General features: G+C 49.1%; 1 protein-coding gene across 1 annotated transcript; it reads right to left on the bottom strand.

Moving 5' to 3' along the window:
• Positions 1-2,127: 2,127 nt before the first annotated feature.
• Positions 2,128-18,977, bottom strand: lrrc75bb (leucine rich repeat containing 75Bb). Its single transcript, XM_003965533.3, has 4 exons — positions 18,454-18,977; positions 14,124-14,252; positions 11,595-11,707; positions 2,128-4,096 (listed from the first exon to the last, which is right to left on the bottom strand). Exons 1-4 carry the CDS (start codon positions 18,733-18,735, stop codon positions 3,493-3,495), a joined length of 1,128 nt encoding a protein of 375 aa, XP_003965582.2. The 5' UTR covers positions 18,736-18,977; the 3' UTR covers positions 2,128-3,492.
• Between the last annotated feature and the right edge of the window lie 1,348 nt (positions 18,978-20,325).

Here is a 20,325-nt window from a genome sequence, read left to right as displayed (position 1 = left end):
CCCTCTATCGATTTTATTCCGCACAGGCGGTTTTAAAAGCCGCGTGGAGGCCTCCGGGCTGTCGGTGGCACACATTTAAAGAGGTTTAAATTCAGCCTGAATATCCACTTTCCAAACATCAAAAGTCGGAGGAGAGTGTGAAAACGCTTTATCTCGTTTGAAGAATGGCCAGATTATCAACGGGGTTAATGCGGCCTGTGCGTCACAGCTGTGCGGTTCGGTTCGGTCCGCTGACATTCATGTGCCAGCTTCAGACGCCGGAGTGGTTGGTGCTGAGATCTGGTCTGGAGATCCGAAACACTGACTCAAGCAACAAACCACAGCTGTTTAATGTTACGTAACAGTTTAGTTCAGTGAAATTTTGATTTTAGTATTTATATTAGACATAAATCTGCACGAATTTAATTTTTTTTAAATATAGGATTTGACTTGAACCCCTGTAATCAGTAGAATACTCGGAGCTGCGCTGCTATATTAGGCCACTAGATGGCACAATAACACTTTTAAAAGAAAATAAAACATACTTTTAAAACAAACTATAAAACGACAAAAAAGTTTGGTTTTATATTTTCAGACCATAGAAACACGTTAGAATTTAAAGTCCAAACCTAACATTTAAAAAGCAGATAACATTGATAGAAAACGTGTGGATGACAACTATATTCTAACTGGTTTCCATTTTGTTCTTTTTCTCAATCCTATGATGCTCAAAACACTTAAAAAGTCAGATAGAAATCATATCTAAATGTTTGTATCCCAAATTTAATCCAACGCACTGACTCAGTTCTTTTCATTACAGAAATAAATAAAATGAAACAGACACTGAAACACACACACACACACAAACACACACACACACACAAAACCAAACACCCCCCACGTTTCAAGTATGTTTGGACCATGTAGGGGGTTTCCTGTATGCACCCAAGGTCAGAACAATTCCAACAGTCTCATTTTTCAGAAGTAGTTTACACAAGTGAAGACACAAATGGAAACACATTTGTGTCGCAGGATGTTGACATTCTGTCTTGTTTTCTTCTTACACAAATCATCTGAAAAACCCTCAGAGAGACCCCGTGATGCTTCGGAGGGTCCTAACCTCCTGTGTTAGCAACTGAAATATATAGATTTTTGTTTTCCAACTCCACGAACGCCACGAAGCTGAAGGACGAAAACAAGCCGAACAAACAGTGACGCCGCCTCTCTGCCGCCATCCCACTCAGAGGTCATTTATTTTTCAATATCTTTAAGCAACGTCTCATAAAAGTCTCCTTCAGGGCCAGAACCTCTCAAAGATGTGGTTTGGGACGTAGCTCCTTTGAAACTGATGTCACTGTCAGTGCTTGAATGCATCATCATAGGATCTTCAGACCTTCATCTGACCTTTTGACCCCTCTGATGTAACAATGCACCATCACATGAGCCCTCCAGGCCTCAAAGCCATCAGATCAGAGCGGAACTTCTGCCTTATAGGAATGATGTCATAGCAACTTTTGATGACACGGACCCACACGGACGAGCTCTGTGCCGTTTTTAGACTTTTTCTTTGCGTCTGCGTCGAGATCAAAATGGAGGGAAATGAAGACCTTTGACCCAACGAAGAGGATCCCTCCCTCCCTCAGACGGCGTGCAGGAACCTGTCATCCGGACTGCTGACATCCCAGCATTAAAAATCTTAAAAAATGATCTTTGAAATTCCAAAAACAGACGGGCAAACGCCGACAGCTTCGGGTGAATCCGTGCTCGGGTTTCATCCGCATCCGCGTGACGACCAAGGACAGAGAAAGAGAAACGTCTGCAGGGGGGTGGCGAGGCATCGCAACACGCCTCTCCCTCCGAGACCTGACGCTCCTCTGCTCCTCTCAGAGGTCAAGATGGACGACCTCGGGCTCTCCCCCTCGTCCACGGGAGGAAAAAAAAGTGTTCTGGTCAGCAGGTTATTGATGTTCACCCTTCCAACGGCGACAGGCCCAGAATTCAACACCACCATGGAAACAAGCGGCCGAGGAAAGAGAACTTCCAGGATCAGGTTAAAAAAAAGAATGTTTTTTGTTGCTCACAGCTTCTGTTTTAAGAGTCAAGATCAGAAGCTGGGCAGGATGATAAAATAACGGCCACAAAGGTGAGTTTTTCCCTTCAAACAATGTTTATTATTGAAGCAACAGCGTGAAAACATCCCGATCATGACGCGAGCAGGCTGCTAAACGAGCCCGGATGAAATTCTGATGGATCCAGACGTGATTTCAGGGCGACGGCCTGCAGGCGGGACACGAATCAAAGTGAAATTGAGCTTTTAAACCCAAGAATAAACCACAAAAACAAGTGCAAATGAGCCATCAAAGGTAGCCATTTACCGTGCATGTGCATAACACGCTCTAATTACACCAGCGTGCACGCACACACGCACGCACACACTGCTCATGAATATTCCTGTACACACAAATAAACAGATTCTCCTGAATAATAAGCGGCAGAAAATAGAGCACATCAACATCAGTGAGCAGCTCAAACGTGCGCTGGAACACGTGCACGCAAACTGACAATGGTTCACCAAATCCTGCACCTGTTCTGGGTTGGGATGAGCGAGTGCGTCGGCTGTGATTTCAGATTAAAAGGTGCAGAAAAGAGGTGAAAACATCCGATGAGGTGCAGCTTGTTCATGCGCTGACGTGCATGTCGAAGAAGGGACGATGGACTCTGAAAGCACGGCTGCCGTCCTCCCGCCTGATTCTTAAAGGGAACCGGAGCAGCAGGTGAAATTATCCGGGGCTATTCCTATTTGTGGAGGGGTGGGGGGGGGCAGCCATCTGTGCCTGAACGGAGCCTGATGGAGCCTGAAATCAGCTCGCTGCCTCCTCCAGATCTGCTCATCCGCGCCTACGGAAGCGTTCGGATTCACCCTAACTGAACCCTCCTCTTCCCTACGGAAAGTTTATTAAATATTCTATCATAATCTACACTAATCCATCAATCCTGGAGCTCCGGGGGTGGAACGCTACCAAAAACACCTTTACTCCTCACGCTGTTGCAAATATTGAGCCCTGCTTTTTCCCTTGAAAATGACTAATTTGATTTTTTTTTTTATGGTCCAGACATTTGAGCAGTTATCAAACAGTGGAAGACCAGGAAAGGAGGGAGGTTAATTCCTTTCCTTACTCAATAGTGGGATTCCTTCTGCCCTCTAATTGCCTCCTGTTCAGAGAAATGACCATCCACACGCACCATCTCACTAAGTGTAGCAACAAGGACGCGTCGGAGTCACCTTCGCCGGGCTCCCGAGCCAAAGAATTAAAGTTGGAGTGTGTTTCAGAGCTGCCTGCACCACAGAGGTCTCACCCACACAAACACACACAGCGTGGTTACTTTATGCTCATAAAGGTGGTGGTGGGGGGGGGGGTCGTCTGTCACAATCACACCTGAAAACAGGCTTCTAAAGGTCGGCCCAGCTGTTGTTAATTGGAAGAACCGGCTGGAAAACGAGGCCTGGGACCATCACCTCCCACAGAAGTGCACCGACACGCTTTTCGGCGTGTTGCGCTCTCCGAGGCGCCAGGCTTGGACCTCCAGCCTGTCCTCGTCCTCCTCCCGCTCTTCCTCCTCCACGTCTCCCTCCTCATACAGACTGGGCTCCTCCACCGACGTCTCCATGCTGGGGCTGTAGCCGCCGAACCCCTGCGACTCCCGGTACTCGTAGATGATCGGGAGGCTGCTGCGCAGACCGAAGCGGCGCCGCAGGGCCACGAGCAGCGGCTGCGGCACGGTGAATATGTCCAGGTTGTTGCCCAGGTCCACCCAGGCCAGGCAGGGGAACTTGCGAGGATCCTTCACCGTGTCCGTCAGGTCCTTGAGGATGGCCCGCGTCAGGCGGTTGCCGTTGACGGCGAGTATGGCGAGTTTTGGCAGGCAGCCCAGGTGAGGCAGCAGCAGCCGCAGGCCGTCGTCCTGCAGCTCGGTGAAGCTCAGGTCCACGGCCGACACCGCGTCGCCGCTGTTCTGCAGGTAGAAGGCCACGCGGTGGACGTCTCGGCCTGACAGCGGGATGCCGGACAGGTTGACCACGTCCCCGGAGAGCTTCTTCTTCAGGGCGGTCTTCAAACTGTCAGAGACAAGCGAGGCTGAGCGTTACTGCAGGTTTTGGGTTGCAAAGGTTACAATCGGTTGTGTCGGGCGGCGCCGACGGTGCGCTAAAGAGGCCGAGGTTATCGAGCGATCGGGCTTTTTAATGGAGCGCCACCCCGTCCCGTCCCACGAGTAGCGAGCGAGTGCCGCGTGTGCAGAAATGAGGCCGCGCTCGCCGTCACGCCGCACGCCGGCAGAACGCAGCGATCAATAAGGTAACGAGGGGAATTTGCATTCAAATGCGTCTCCGCACGCAAATTCTCAACAACGTCGCCCTGGACAGGACGGCCGGCAGGTTCAGTCGGACGGACCGAACCAAACGGAAAAGGTCGACCTTTGTTGTGACCTTTTGTGCTGCTGCTTCGACCAAGAGCCCGAAGAAATCGGGTCATTGAATGACACATGAAAACCTGCCGTGAGCAGATCAGCGCCCCCCCCCCACACACACACACACACACACACACACTGAAAACAGTTGCTTTACAGTCATGAATACAGAATGAGTCGTTTCTTGTTGTTGCACTAAAATACAAGTTTTGATTTCTTTTAAAATTTGCTCTGTGTATTTTTCTGTTGTTGCTGAATCCATCCAATAAGCTCTGAACATGTTGCTTATGTACGTATCAATGATTTTATTGAGTTTTATGCTTTAGAATCCATCCTGGCAGTGACTGGAACTCAAACCTGGAATTTATTGCATAAAACAATGACTTAAAAACCAGGTTTATATAAAATAGATTGAGACTTTAGCTGGCTCACGACTGCGGAGCGTGAGTGCGATGGAGCGAGAGCTTAAATACTCTGGAGCCACCTGGCCCAGGTGATCTCTGCAGGCATTCAGCAGCTGGCGGCAGGAGGCGCCATTTTGAACAGAAATAGCAAAAAATGCACATTAATAATCCACCGCCCACTCAGAATAAATCTCATTTACTCCTCAACGTTCACTTTCTTTAAAATATGTGAGAATGTGAAGAAAACGCCCTGAAAAATGGTCTGAAGGGAGGACAATTGCATCCGCGGATGAGTTAGGACACCATTAAGGGAGAGTGAAGAAGAAGAAGCGGGGTGAAAGGGGCAGCTGGTGCCAGCTGCATCAATTTTACAGAGAAATTGCACTGTAGCTCTCACACCTGTCAGGCCGGGTCACAGCATCCCTCACCGCCTCCCATCGCTCCCAAACAAATGGCTCCAGTGGAACGCGGTTAAATATGCACGGCGGAGCGACGGGGAACTCGGCTGCGCTGCGTTAACACCCTTTGTTTTCACTGGAGGGCAGAATTGGCGGGATGTCATCTGGCAAACAAACGATAATGGAGGCGAAAAACAGGGAGGCTGTTTTAAAACCCATCCACAGCCTGGCCGGAGGTTTCTCCCTCCTTGTTTGCTTGAGAGAGGCCTCCCCCCTCTCTCTCTCTCTGATCTCGGGAATGTTTGGAAAAGCAGCAGGCCGCTCTGTTTACATCTGTCACCCTCCCCGCGGCGCCGTAGCTGTGATTTGCACGATTATTGATTCCAGCGGTAACACATAATTCGTCATCCCCACCTTCATTTCCTCGCTCACTCCCCCGCTCCCTCCATCACGTGACCCCTGTGCTCGTAATCTCAGCCTTGCTTGTTGGTCCCTATTTCATCCCACACCTGCGGCTCAGCAGGCGGAGACGCGTTAAATCTCTGATAATTATTTCGGCTTCGTGAGGTAAGAAGAATCGCTGCAGGTTCAGTTTCCCGGCGTGCGAGGCGTCGCGGTAATCGTGTCAAGATTAACAACCAGCGGAAGCAGCGGTGGAAAGAGTCGCGCGTTGAGACGTGCGTTGCTTACACAAAGGTTCCACCCTCACCTTGCAATGGGCTCTTTTCCCCACAAACACCAGTTGCTGTTAATCACTAGCATATGATTGGTCGGCGGTGGTTCTAGGGCGGGACTCCACAAAGGGTCAAACCTGATGACTGAGGGGGAAAGTCGGGCACTCAGCTGCAGGTTCTGCGTCGGTTTGTGTTTCTGATTCCTGTTCTGTGTTTATAGAGGCAGCCGAGGGGCCCAGTGCAGACAGAGGCCTTGGAATAACAAGGCAGACAACAAAACGCCTCATTTGGGCCGCCCGCTGCAGGGCGCCGTCCTCTCCGACCAGCGTCGGGACTCATTTGGAAGCGAACAGCAGCAGAAAATGCATTTATCGACGTCCTCCAGAGCGACGAGGAAGCATCTAATAAGAGCTGACTCTCATGTGTCCAACTATCGGCAGCTTAAACGGGGGTGCGGACGGGCTGTCTAATTGCTTTTGTGGCATGAACCTTCCTGGGGGACGTTGTTAAGATTCACACGCATGAAAAAAAGAGTTTCCTCGCTGTTCCTTAGTGAAGCCCAGAGGTGGGAACTGGAAACATGGAAACGTTTCTGCAGCTTCCTGCTCTTCACTTTCTGCCTACATGCAACAACCCTTTTAACCCCGAACGGTCGGCGAGCTTCGGGATTAAAGCACAGACTTATTTATTCATTCCTAAAGAAGCTGTCCAGCCTTTAACTACTCTGCACCACGGCGGCGGAATCTTGTTATCGGTCCACCCACATGAATACATATTACACTTCATTTACTCCCATAAATCAGTAATGCATCGAGACGCAGAGGGGGGGTGAGAGGTCCTGTTTCTATTCCTCTTCTTCATTTACTGTTGTGTTCATCGTAGTGATGAAGGTTATTAAGACTGTCTGGTTTATATATTTTGCTGTTACCTCTTTTCGTTTCCCATTTAGTTTCTCTCGGCACTGTTGGTTTTATCTTTTCAGTGCCTCAAATTAGACTTTTTTTGAGTTTAGCAAAAGTCTATCAAGGCCCAAGGTTAAAGGTTAAAAATGTTAATAATGAAAGTAGCTGTCTGACGGCAGAGCCTGGGGGGATTGGAGCCCCCGTGATGGGGGCGAACCCTGTGACTATTCTCACAGCTGTGATCAAACTCAAACACTTCATTTCTGTTTCTTTGAGCATTTAATGAATATAATTAAATATATATACATCATTCTGTAAGCCCTGGAAATGCAGCCACTAACTCTAAACCTTGTGCTACGGGCCGCGTCTCCCTGAGGCCGGCTGCCAAATCAACGGCCCACATTTGCAAACAGCATCTACACGACCGAATCTGCACCGGGAGGGAAAACAAATTCAAGTAGCCGACGCTACTTTCTGCTGAGCGTCCGGAGATCGGAGCTGCTTCGGTGGAATGAAAGAAAAGCTCTGGATGTGGGTGTTGTGCCTCGGCCCTGCGGGATGGCTGGATCAATGTCTGCTTCATCAAGGCTGCGGGCTCGACCTGTTTGTTCCTCGCATCGATCTGAGCTGTTTTGCCTCCGGGGTATCTGTATAATACATACGCGGGAGTCTGGCTGAGCCGTGGGAGTGCCGACAGCTTCTGCTGAACAAATCCCTGAAAACTGAACAGCCAGTAAAGACAGGCCTTTTATTTCAGAAATATGCTCTATCTGGACTCACTCGGTCCGATTTTAGAAGCAAATGTGAGCATATTGTGCCTCGGGACGGACCGGCTTGTTAATGAGAATCACTCCGAGAGGAGGAAAAATGTAAATTTAGATTTGCTTTAGTGGCGCTGTCAGATGGAAATGCGCATGGAAACATAAAAGCCGTGGCGGCATTCAGTTTCTTGAAGATAATGCCACATTTTCCAGCCCCAGTCCTCATTTGGATTAAAATTCCCAGCAGAGTTCTGATGTCTCAGATCATTCTCCAAACTTGTGATTAAGGGTTTGAGGTTAAGTAATGACACTGAAGAGTAAAGAACAAGATCACATCAGAGTGAGACGTCCAAATTAGTGAGCAGAGAAAGGTGCAGCCAGTGGACCAGGTCCTTCACGCTCCATCAGCTCTTTGAACAGCACAACCTGGGGTCGCCTCTGTGCAAATGTGCAACAGAGATGCGAGAAAGGGAGGAGAAAACACCTCCAAACTTGATTTCTGTGTCCATTTATCCCCAAATACAGCTCAAATGGTGCGTGAGGAGTGAGATATGGATTATTACAAACGCTCCGCGACTTCCAGCCACAGATAAACCCTCATTTGTGCTCCGCCGGTGATTACGAAACCTCTCGGTACACAATGTACCATAACGGCGCTGTGCAGAGCATTAAAACGGCCGCTCCACGGGCGAGCTATAAATTCACATCTGATTTGATTCGATGCGACAAAGTCGAAGCTTATGAGGAAAAGATAATGTGACGGAATGCATAGAAACAGTTGGTGTTGCGTAAGCGTGCACCATCGAACAGCAGACCCGGGTCTGTCCTGCCGCACAACAGCACAACAGCACAACAGCAGCCCTGCTTCAACGGTGGATGTGCAGCCACAATCAAATCAGTGGAAGGTTCAACGTGCATCAGACCCTGGATCTGTGCTGGTATTCAGAGCAGCTCTGCTCTGAAAAATAGCAATTTCTCCCGACTCCAACCACGTGTCTGCCACATAACACGTTTAGCCTATCTAATTATTTCATCATGGCCCCGCGCCCTGAATATTGGTGCAGCGGATGCTCAGCATCTCCTCCTCCGCCCCCTCATCCTCTGGCATCGCAGTCTGTACTGCGGGAAGCCCTCAATTATTCATTTGCGAAGAATCAGGCTGAATCTTTAAGCCTTTATTAAAACTGGAGGTCAAGCTACAGCAGACCGAGACAGCCGGGCGCAGGAAGCAAAAGCTTCCGATGTCCAGACGTCTGATTCTGCTTCACAAATTGCTATTTCCATTGCTTGGTTAGGTCTTGGTTAGGCCTGCTGCCTCCAGTAAAGACCTGAGGGGGCGAGTTGGCTCCAGAAAAAGGTCATACACCAAGCTGCCGGTACGCGTGACATAAAGGACACCCTGCACAACGGGTCCACTCCTCCAGGAGGAACGTGTCCAAATGTGCTGAAGGTGAACTCCATTTGAGGAAACCTTGACAGCAACGGCCTGAAAGAAGGTGGAAAGAGTTTTCTGCCTCGGCAGCAGGAGAGGGGCTCAAAATGACAGCGAGGAGGAGAAGTCGAGGGGATTTCTTGGAGATTAGGGCAAATTAGTCCCTGCAGAACCAGGGAGAAACTGGAGAAAGTGTGAGAGCGGGAGCACTTCTCTGCTGATTAGCCAGCGTGAAGCCCGTCAGGGGATCCGGAGGGGACTCATGCAGTAGCTGTTGAATAAAGAGCACCCAGACTATTACGCAGACGTCTCAAAAACCTTCACGATCAACCAACAGCAGCTCGTGTGTCTGGCTTCTGACCAGCTAATGCTCTCCACACCAGGCGCCACACAGAAGCTGCTGGTGACAGACGCACGTGCAGAACTTTTTATTTCTTTAAAAGGGTTCAGCTGTACGTCCCTTTAATGCCGCTTGACAATCACGCGATCTCGTTCTGAGCGTTCCGATGCCCTTAGCGTTGTGTGTGTGTGTGTGTGTGTAAGTGAGTGTGTGGAGGGGGGGTGTCGGTCTGTTTCTGTCAAGGCTGACAGGAAAGAGAGGCAGAAGAGAGCCAGGAAGAGCGTCTCGGTCGTGTTCGGTTCTGGAAGACTGGAATTACCGCCCTACAGCACAACATCAGCAACCAGCTTGAGCCGCAACAATCGCAGCGAGCAGCTCTAATTAATTGATAACATTTCGCCATGTTCAGCTCGCAGGAGAAAAGGGCGCTTTAAATCAATTCCTCCGTCTGGGTCAAACATCAGCCCGGCTGAATCTAAGGACACCTTAACAAACGGCCCGTAAGCAGCAGAGCATGCAGATTTCTATTAGGCGTCTTTAGATGAAGGTTGAAATCTCAAATAAAGTGAAAGGTTTCCCCTTCACAGCGACGCCGAGGAGTCCTTCAGAACGCCGTGCGCTAATACGAGTGGAATAAATCCGGCCCGACTGGGTTGTTTTTAAATTAATCAGCAGTTACAGGAGCATCCCCGGGGACTCGGCTGTGCCGAGAGGATAGATGAAGCTGTCTGGATGTGGCGTCACGTGCGCCCCTGTTACCGTCTTAAAGGCTGCGGCGAAGGCGTGCTGGAAAAGCTGCAACCAGTGGCGTTTATTTTTACTCCCCGTTCGGCCCAGGAACACGTGGCTCGGGCCGCGGCACGTTTCCAGTTTGATCGATGCCGACGCTCCCCGAGAGCGGAATACACACGAGTGCAATGAGCATTTCATTCCTAAATATGGAGAGATCAAAACCCACGATCGATTTGAAGCCAGGCGAGATGAGGTGGGGGGGGGGGGGGGGGGCGCGCGGCTTCTAATCAGCAAGCCTGCAGTGATACCGCCGCCTCCTCCTTTCTCTCTGCCTGACAGAGCATTTCCCCAGAGGCTCGGCTCAAACTGCAGAACCGCTCTGTGTGGCAACTGTTGAGCAAAATAGACTCTAGCGAGGACCAGAGAAAAATCCGCGAAGAAGAAGAGAGGAGGAAGAAAAATCGATGCCCGGAAGGGAAATTTAAAATAGGAGAGAGGAGAGCGGAGGGGCCGACGGAGAAGCAGCGAGGAGGCCGAGAGGACAGACGAGGAGATCGATAACATGGAAGCGTTCGGAGCCGCTCTAACGGCGTCTTAATGCTTCCTCTGATACAACGATGTTCATTTCTGCGCGGCTGGAGGCCCCCTCGGAATGTGACGTGAGGAAGACTGCGAGTCCGACCGCGGGGCTGCTGCTGCTGCTGCTGAGGCCAGATCTCCATAATGAGCTCACGGGGGGGGGGGGGCGCCCTGCTCCGCTGCACGTTATTACACCAATACTGCATCCAGCCGGAATGAGACAGGATGGAACTCAGACCGTCAAAACAACAACAGCAACAATCGGTTTCTATCTGGGTTAATTGCTCTGGGAAAAGGGGCCTCCTGATCATCATCAGAGATCTTTTGGGGGGGGGGGGGGGGTTCATAATGTCTCCATTAATACCTGTTGCTCATTTTGAGGTTTTTGTTTTTGATTCTGCTGTTGCTGTAATCCGTCTTTCCTGATTTAAATCTGCCCCGGACACCTTCCTCCTCTAATTAGATTCATGTTCCCCCCTCAGGATGGTTCCTCTCAGGGATCAGACAAACCCCACCCCCCCCCCCCCCCACACACACACACACACACACGCAACACATATTATTAGCGCCGTTTAAGTCGGCGTGAGACTGTTGTCGCAGTAACACTCGAGTCTTCGGTGTTCAGGAAGTGTGAAAATGGGGAAAAAAAGTGTTCTGAAACGACGTTTTACTACTGACTCCGTTGTAGCTGCTGTCAGAATCCCAGAGAACGCACAGGACAGCAGAACCTGATGGTTCTGTTAAACTACCAGAGAGCGGGACTGGTTTTCTAATGACGCGCTGCACTTTCGGAGGTTTGGGGACCGCCGGCGGAGCCCCGAGCACCAGCGGAGCCCCGAGCACCAGCGGAGCCCCGAGCACCAGCGTCTCCGTCTGCCGTCACCACCACCTCAGAAGGTCCAGACGCCCTCGCTAGGCACACTCACCAGGCCTGGGACTTCCTCCTGGGCACGCTCTGCTTGGTCCACTTGGAGTGGGGGGTGAGGTGGTAGATCATCTGGCGGCAGGTCTTGTTGGTGGACTTGATGGAGTCCTTCTCCTGCAAGCACAAGATGGCGGTTACACACAAACACGCCTGTTCCAACAGAGGAGGAGGGAGTCCTGACTCTCCCTTTATTCTTCAAACAGTTCCAACATTCATTCATTTGCCCCCCCACCTCCCTTTTCCCTTTTTTTTCCTCCTCTTCCTCCGTCAGAGGCTTTAAAAGGAACGGGTTGAGCTGCGTGGGGTAAATCTAATTAATGGTACAACACAACAACAAGAAAGAGGCAATGTGGCGAGGAGCGTGGGGGGGTGGGGGGGTGGAGGACAGGGACATTTTACCTTAAGGCGATTAACCATTCCCGCTGCTTCTTTTCCTGGGTGACAAACAAACACGCCGCAGCCTGCCCCTGCCTTTCCAGCTTCTCGGATGACTGACCGTGTTACCCACTAATGTGAGACTGTTCTCGCTGTAATTCATCTGTAAATCAGCACGCATCCGAGCAGAGCGTGCACGACACCCACCGCACGAACCCCCCTTCAATAATTTAGCCTTCGCTGTGTTCTAGGGGTAAAAAAAACAAACCCAAACCCAAACATGTCACAGCAGTGGTGGAAAATCCTAGAAGCCGCTGCCAGGCCTTGAATCCACCACGTTGCTTCTCAGCACCCTCATCACGTCTGACACAGAATCCTGCCACGGGTCGCCACACAGCCAGGAGAACCTCGCTGCCAGCTCCTCACTTTCCCTTCCTCCCTCCTGGGCTTTCCTCACCAAAGCAAACAGCGAAAAGATTAGAACATCGCTTTTTTTATTTATTTTTTTCTCACAGGTGTCTGCTTATCAACTTGGCTCGGTAAGTAAAAACACGGTGACTTTATCTTAAGGCAGCCAATTGCTTCCTAAGACAGATAAGCACAGACTAGATAAGTGCAAAGGTTGATGGGTCTGCGGTTTGCTGACACTCCCAGCAGCTCCTGCGGTGTCTCTGCCCTCGTACCCTGGTTTGAGGGCGTGTAATGACTCCGATAAATCATCTGAGGGTTAATTTTGTGTATGTTGTCAACGGCATTGGTGTCACAGTCGGGAAGATTTGTGAAGCGGTTGTGCTGGTTTGCCAAGAACTTGTGTTGGATGGAGGTGCGGATCACCTGTCGTTGCTCCTGTCGGTCCCATTACAGCCACTAGAGGGCTTTGAATGCTCGGTTTATTAGGCCTGGGCCCACTTGGGGGGCTCTCATAGTCTAATTCACACTGAGTTTTCAAGGGTTGTTCCATCACTTTAATGAAGCTTTAATGAAGAACTTCCTTAAAGTTACCTCAGATACAGCAGCAGAAGGTGTTTTGACAGTGGTTGCGAGCTCAAAGACGACTCTGTAGCAGCCGGTTCAGTGGTTTTAATCAAAGCACCCACAGAAATTGGGCCTGTGTGAAGCTCCGCGCCAGCATGTTTGATTAAAAACAGCTACATTGGCTGATTATAGTTGCTGAAAAAAATTACATTAGAATTCACCGCAAGCTGGATATTTAAAAATCTTAAACCAGCCACATTCCCCGTGCAATTCCGGTCTATGAAAACATTAAATCCGAACCACCACCTTAGCAGCATCCAAGATAAAAAACAACGCCACATTCTGGTGCCTGCTGACTATTTTAAATCACGGTTCTTTAACACAGCCTTGAAGACTCACTCAGGCGGAGTCAGAGCTGCTCCGGTTTAATCTCACCAGACAGCTGCTGCGGCTTTTCGGGACACTTTTATTGTTTAATGCCAAAAAGGCCCCCCAGATACCCGGTGGCGACGATCAAGGTCGGCGCTCCTAAAACCCCAGCGTGATGACCGCTGAGCACCTGCTCGGGTCCTGGAGCACAGCCGACGCCCATTTATCAGCTGTCCTCCGTGCTGCAGGAGCAGCGGGACAGAAAGGACGCTGGGTACCAGCACGGACTCACAGCATAACCGTGCACGTCCCCCCTTTGACCCTAAAACTCATGAAGGCTCAACCTGCAGCTAATTCATTCAAAACAAAGTGAAACAGCTTCAAACCTTAATTGCATTCCACGAATCAACAAGATTAAACTCATCTTCAGACAAATTTTAATCTTTTTCTTTATTAGCATGCCGAGCTTATATTGGAAGCTAATGGGAGGTTTAATACATAATTTCTAACTAAACGCTAAAGTTGTTTGTTATGATACAGTAAATGTCAATACGTAACCTCCCAAATACCACCAGATTGCAGAGAGAGATGCATTACCCTAATGGCTGTGCAATTATCCACGCTTCAAGGCTTTACTGTTTACAAAAAGACAGCATGACAGCGCGCTGTCACTGTAGCGCGTCCACAACTCTGACACATGCACTTAGGCATGGCTAACACATGCCGACACGTCGCCTCTGCCGTCTCTGCTGCCTCCTGTTGATTCATGTCACTGGCACCTGAAGTGAATCGGAGCGTTCAAGCTTCTCACCCTTTTCGGGCACTGAAGGTCCCGGGCGAGACTGAGCAGCAGCTCGTGAGAAATGGGGTCCACCAGGTTGAGAAAGGAAGCGTTCTTGTACAAGATGTCGTTCAGTGAGGTCCCCTGGAGTCCCAAATCCTGAGAAGATGGACAGATAAGGGAAAGAAATCATCATTTCACTCTTAGGAAACCTATTATCCTCTTCATTATCGACCTTTTTTTACAAACCAGGGCCCGAATTGTAAAAATGTGACAATGCATTGTGGGATTTGTAGTATGTGTATGGGGATGAAACTGTAACTGGATCCAGGACTCATATATGAGTGACCCTAAAGGTTGTGGTGGCCCACTGCTGTCTGCACTGGCCACAGCAGAGCCCCCCCAGTGCTCACTGGTGAAGCTGGTTCAGGAGCACATGCATCTTCAAGTGGGAGCCTATAAAAAGAAAACACCTGAGGTTTGTATTTTAAGCATCTGTGCTGCTCAAAACGGCGTGCACGGCTGTTTCACAGGTTCATTAACAAATGTTGGAAGGAAAGTGTTGCTTTTCCCGACTGGCTTTCCACCCGTTCTCTGTCTGATGGATGTCAGAGAACAGACTAGATGGATTAAACAACACAATACCAAAATCTTTCTGCCACCTTTGTGGCGACACTGAAGCTTCAGGCAAAAAGAAAAAGGCAGAATAATAAGAGGAAAAGTAATAAAACAATAGACGGCAGGCAGGTGGTAGCAGATGTCCACCGGTGCAGCCGCTGGATGAAATCAACAGAACAAACTGGAACTTCCGGCGTTCCGGTTGTTATATTGTGGTAATCTGTGCTCCACCTGAAGTGAGAGGGATGTGGAACAGCAGCCGGGATGCAGAAGCTGTGCAGAAACACTTTATTAGCTCTGACAGCCTCAACACTCCGGGGCTCATCGCTAGGAAAGAGGAAAAACTTCCATCAGCAGTTTCTCTCCTCCTCCAGCTTTTGGGCTGATTTATTAGCACTGGCTAAGGTGGGATTCCCTGACACTGGACAATCCTCGGGGCCGGCCCCCACCACCCCTCTATAAATCTCCTGTTGTGCACACTAAGGGGTCCATAAATGGAAACACGGAGGCGAATTTATGATGTTGTTTTGAGCAGCTGCAGCATCTGAGAGGTGGGATTTTTAGAAAGTACACTCCGATCTGATCCTCTGGAATAATGTGACTGATCCCAGATCACACAGGCACGGAATGTCCTCCTGTCACCGGAGGTATTTGTTTGTCCGTGCCAGCCTGATCCTACAATGTCCTCACAAAAGCTGCAATCCAATCTGATGCGCACCTCATGTCAGTCTGAATGCGGCGACGAGCTCCAAATCCCAGAACATCATCCCACACACGCGGCTTCATTAGAATCCAATTAAATATACTGCTCAGCGTAACGAATCCGGCGCGGCGGCGGTTCCGCTTCGCCGTGAGGAACGTGTCACAGAGGCGACAGACCTTTCACAGCTCCTCTACGCGCTTTCTCTCCCTTTGGACTTGGGGATTGGATGTTCTTCAGATCAAGAATTCCGAGTCTAAATATGATTCAAGCAGAACTCACAGTGAGGAACAGCCTAAACTGACAGGATCCGTTTTTGGCAGGACTTTATTTAAACTGCACTTTCTAACGTTTTCCAGTTTCCCTGCTAAACTAACGGCTTTGGTTCAGATCTACTGCAGCAGAAACAGTAGTTTTAGCCTCCTAAACCTCCACGTGACCAAAGTCTGGGCTGCAGAGTCCACATTAAGCAGTGTTTGTATCACCGGCGTGCACGTTGTCATGCATAATTGATATCTGCTGATTCTTTGTTGACTAATGTATGTCAACAACATCTTGGACTAATTAACTTAACAGCCTGGAGGGCAGAACAGAGGCAGCGGCGCAGCTCAGGGGTGAAAGAAACATGTTCCAGGGGTCATCACCTCGAGGTGATTACCTCCAAATCCAACCGCCTGAGAGGAGAGGCCATGGACCTGCTGTTGGCTGGCGGATTGTTAGCCAGGCGAGTGCAGGTTCTCTGCATCTCATAGCAACAACGGATGAAGAGGAGAATGTGTAGAAGAGTGAAATGGATCCGTATAATGACATTTAATGGGGATCAACCTGAGCTGACGGCGAGCAGGAGACTCTGGCGCCGGGGGAGGGATTGTCGGCAGATGGAGCGCCGTCGCACCCTCGATGAGGGCGAGCAGCGTCCTGCAGGGTCCTGTCCACGTTTGTCCACGGACCTCTGGCAGACCCAGTCCACCGTTTCCTGCTGGGAGCGCGCTAACTTTGTCATGCACGTCACCAAACCCTCGTGTCGTCGTCTGTCCACCAGCCTGTCATTTCAACCGAACGGAGGGACATTTTTTGGATCGAAGAACCTAATTATGCCAAACCATCAGTCGGAAGAAGAAAAAAACGGCCACTTGGAGCTTCTTTGGAGGCCTCAAGGAGGAAACGCTGTTGTTTTAATAGGTTTTAGCGGGCGATTAATGACACTTTGCAACACGATTGTCTCTTTTATTCCTTGGTGCTTCATCTGATGCCTGATCTCAGATGAAGGCACAGCCGTGATGTGGTACATCTCTGAAGGAGGCCGGAGAGTCTTGCTGGCTTTTGCATATAAATGAAAGCAGGGGTGCTTCTCTCCTGCATTCACCCAGCTTTACAATAAAGGATAAATTCACAGGCAGATTAGAATGGAGACCTAAATCTTTCTTCATTTCAGGCTCCCTGGGCTTCTCCTCAGCTACCCCCCCACCATCCGCCCCCATAATTTATTCAACCGCAGCATCCAGATGGGCAGAGAGTTTTCGTGATGGAGGTCCCGCGTGACGATTATCGTCTCTGTCTGTTCTTGAAATATGTTCTTCTTTGATCAATACACGCAGCAGCAGGTGGCGCCGAGCTCTTTCTGAGCCCCACCAACAACCCCCTCCCTCTTTAGTTGGAGGAGATAAAGTGAGGATTTATCCAAGGAAAAGTAATAGATAAGAAACCTTTTTGGTTCCAGCTCTCAGCTACAGACTGAGGACAAAGAAGTGTCTCCAGGAGGGAGCTGCACTGGAGCATCAGCTGATTACAGAAGCTGCTCCTGCACGTGTGGATTTGAATATTTAACGCTCCCACTTTATTTATAGCCCTTTATATAAAAATGCACAAAGAGCCCATAGTTCCAATTTGTCATTAAAAAAGAAAAAATCGAACCCTGCGTGAATTCATTCTAATCTCGACTGCTGCTGGGCTGATAAATGCAGGCAGACACTCACAGTTTAGTCTCATTTAGAACCGGTTGAATATTCAAAGCACAAACTGTGGCCGGCTTTCCCAAATCCAGACAAAGTGGCTGATTCTGGCCAGCCTCCTTCACCCAGCCAGGCGGCGGCCTCATTACAGATGCTCCTGGTCTGCTCATGCATAATATAAGTCAGCGTTCCATCTTTTATAAATCAGACAGGTGTCCCTCCTGCTCCAGGCTTTACCAGAAGTTGTAACAGTCAAAATAAGGGCATGACTTTGGCTTTAGGAATAGTTCAGTCCTGTGGTCTGCCAAAGAAAGGGGAAGTTGTCTAAAGATCAAAATCCATCCATCCATCCATGAATCCATCCATCCATGAATCCATCCAGCCAGCCAGCCAGCTCCTTCACCAAATGCTTAATCTTTAGCCTAGTGCACAGTCATCCAACATATGGCAGCTTAAACTGAAAATGTTTGCTAAGGAAAGTGAGCAAATATGAGCTGCTGAAGGAGGAACGCCTTTGCTCGGGGCTGCACGACCTCCTCAGACAAACTGCAATGCCAAAAGAACCCAGTTTCTTTTAAAGGGACAGGTCACACAATGAAAATCTAATTTCATCCATTGCCTGCACTCTAAAGGTAAAATATGAATTATCTTCATTTTGCTCCTATAGTGTCCTCCTAAAGGGCTCCAAGGGTAGCCATTCATTACAAATACAGCATAAAGCTGCCGTTTCTGTAGGCTACATGTTGCTGTTTGTGCCACCAAATGAAGACATTATGGAAGATGACGCAGGAATGAAAAGATAAATGATTTTTCAGTCAAAATTCCTGGATGAAATGACATTTTCAAAGGCAAATTCCCCAAACCCTGAATAAAACAGACAGTACTGACACTAAACAAAACATTGTCATTTCACATTTATGGATAAAATTGTCCACGGTGTAATAAAAGACTTGAGATTTTTTTTCTTAATTCTACAAAAAAAAACAACAACAGCATTTTTCCATCCATTAATGGGAGTAAAACTACAACCAGAGGGATCTGAAATTAGATTAAATTCTAATGAATGAAAACAACCGCCAGCCAGTCTCACCTTTCTCAGCAGTTTGAGCACTTCTCCCGCCTGGTCCGTCTTGTGCTCCCGCAGAAGCCTCTGGATCTCCCGGATCCACGCCACCCGTCTCACATACGGGCTGTGGTTGGATCTCCGCAGCATCCCAGGAAGCTTGTCTGACCTGAGCATCAGGGAGGTAAACAAGAACTCCCTGCCGCCCCCCTCGCTCTCTGCCGGGCTTTCTTTCCTCGGGCGTCTCCTCCTGGACAGTTTGCTTTCGAAATCGAGACTTCTCTGCCTGCTCAACTTGGACCCCATCATTCCCAGAGAGGACGCGTCTGTGGTGGCGGTGGCGGAAGCGGCGGCGGCGGCGGCGGCGTTTTCACAACATGCTGCCGGATCATCACACTCAACTTGCAGCGAGCTGAGAACGAAATTGTCGCCAGTGGAAATTGTTCCGAAGTAACTTCGGCTGCCCAGCGTCGTTGCGAGCCTGCGCGCCGGCGTCCTCCGCCCGCAGCCGTCCGCGCACTGCCTGACGCTCGCTGTTGCATCCTTCGCTTTACGCTGAGCCGCCGCGCACCTCAGCCAATCAGAGCGCGTCTCTCCGCAGGGGCAGAGAGTCACGGAGGAAACTCCAGACGCCACATAGATTTCTTGTTTAAGGAACAGGTTGTTCCACAGGAAAAGTGGTTACCAACGCGCGCCCTGGATGGATTCGTTTCATTAATTAAGAAAAGGGCAGCAGATTGTGTTCTGATGGATGTCATTCTGCACTCCCGCCGCTAGATGCCACCAAATTTCACACACTGGCCCCATTAAATGATCTATTCCTTTATAAATCAACATGTGAGTATAATGTTAAGGTAAAATGCAGAAAAATCTCCTTCGTTTTCACCCACATTTGGTTGAAAACAGGCACACACACACACACACACACACATACACACACACGCGCGCGCGCAAACATTTTGTGAATAATGTTGGTAAATGTTTAAATGGTCTAAACCTTCACCCTGTGGATTATTGTCCCTTTAGCTGCCCTTTAGTTGTTAGTAACAGTTGAAGAGTTTTACCAAAGTGAGGAAGGTGACATAAAGTAACGGAAACCTAAAATGACAGTGTTGTTTTAAGCTGAGATGATTCCCGTTATTTGCTGAATAAAGCACACTTATAGATTTAAAATATTTTGTATTTTTGTGGAACTTTGCAATCGCAATTATAAACCTTTTGACCTTTCGGGTCACCTTACCAGTTCCCACACACGATCCATTTTAATCCAAACGTTTGCACCATTCGGCTTCTGAAAGAACGAAGGAGCGAGTGAACACGAGCTCACTTCCTCTGTGTCACTTCACGTTATTGATCAAGCAATCAGCCTGACACTGTGTGCTGGAAAGTGTTACTGAAATAGAACAAAACCTGAAAAGAAGCCTTTTTATTCTCAGTTGCAGAATGGAGATGCTGTCAAATCTGGTCTCTTTATCCATTTAAAAAGCCAACGTTTACAGCTTTCACTGAAATGTGGGGCTTTTATGGGCTTTTTTGTGGTTTCCCGGCGGTCTTAAGTCAACATGGAAACAATATTTTATCATTTGTAATGATGTCATTGCCGATCATCTGGAGTACGGCTTGCCCTCCTGGGGGTCACTGACTTGTGGGTGTTTGTCCTGGACGGGAATGTGTTTATTTCAGATCAGTCCTGCGTCTTTGTGCTGTGGTTTGGCAGCAGTTCGGCTCCAGATTCTCTAGATTCTGTGTGTGTGACCACACCGAGGCTCTGATTTGAGTTCCTTCTGATGGCCTTGATGTGGTCCTTGACATGTTTGTGGTTGCCTGTGGGGGTTCCGTGGAGTCTCTCTCAGCTGAAATCTGCTGTGTCAGTTCACTGTCCTGCAGAAGGCTGATGAT

Source organism: Takifugu rubripes, chromosome 6, assembly GCF_901000725.2.
Source record: "Takifugu rubripes chromosome 6, fTakRub1.2, whole genome shotgun sequence".
Classification (NCBI taxonomy): domain Eukaryota; kingdom Metazoa; phylum Chordata; class Actinopteri; order Tetraodontiformes; family Tetraodontidae; genus Takifugu; species Takifugu rubripes.
The sequence above is the reverse complement of the archived record's forward strand: the minus strand, read 5'-3'. Positions and strand labels throughout refer to the sequence as shown.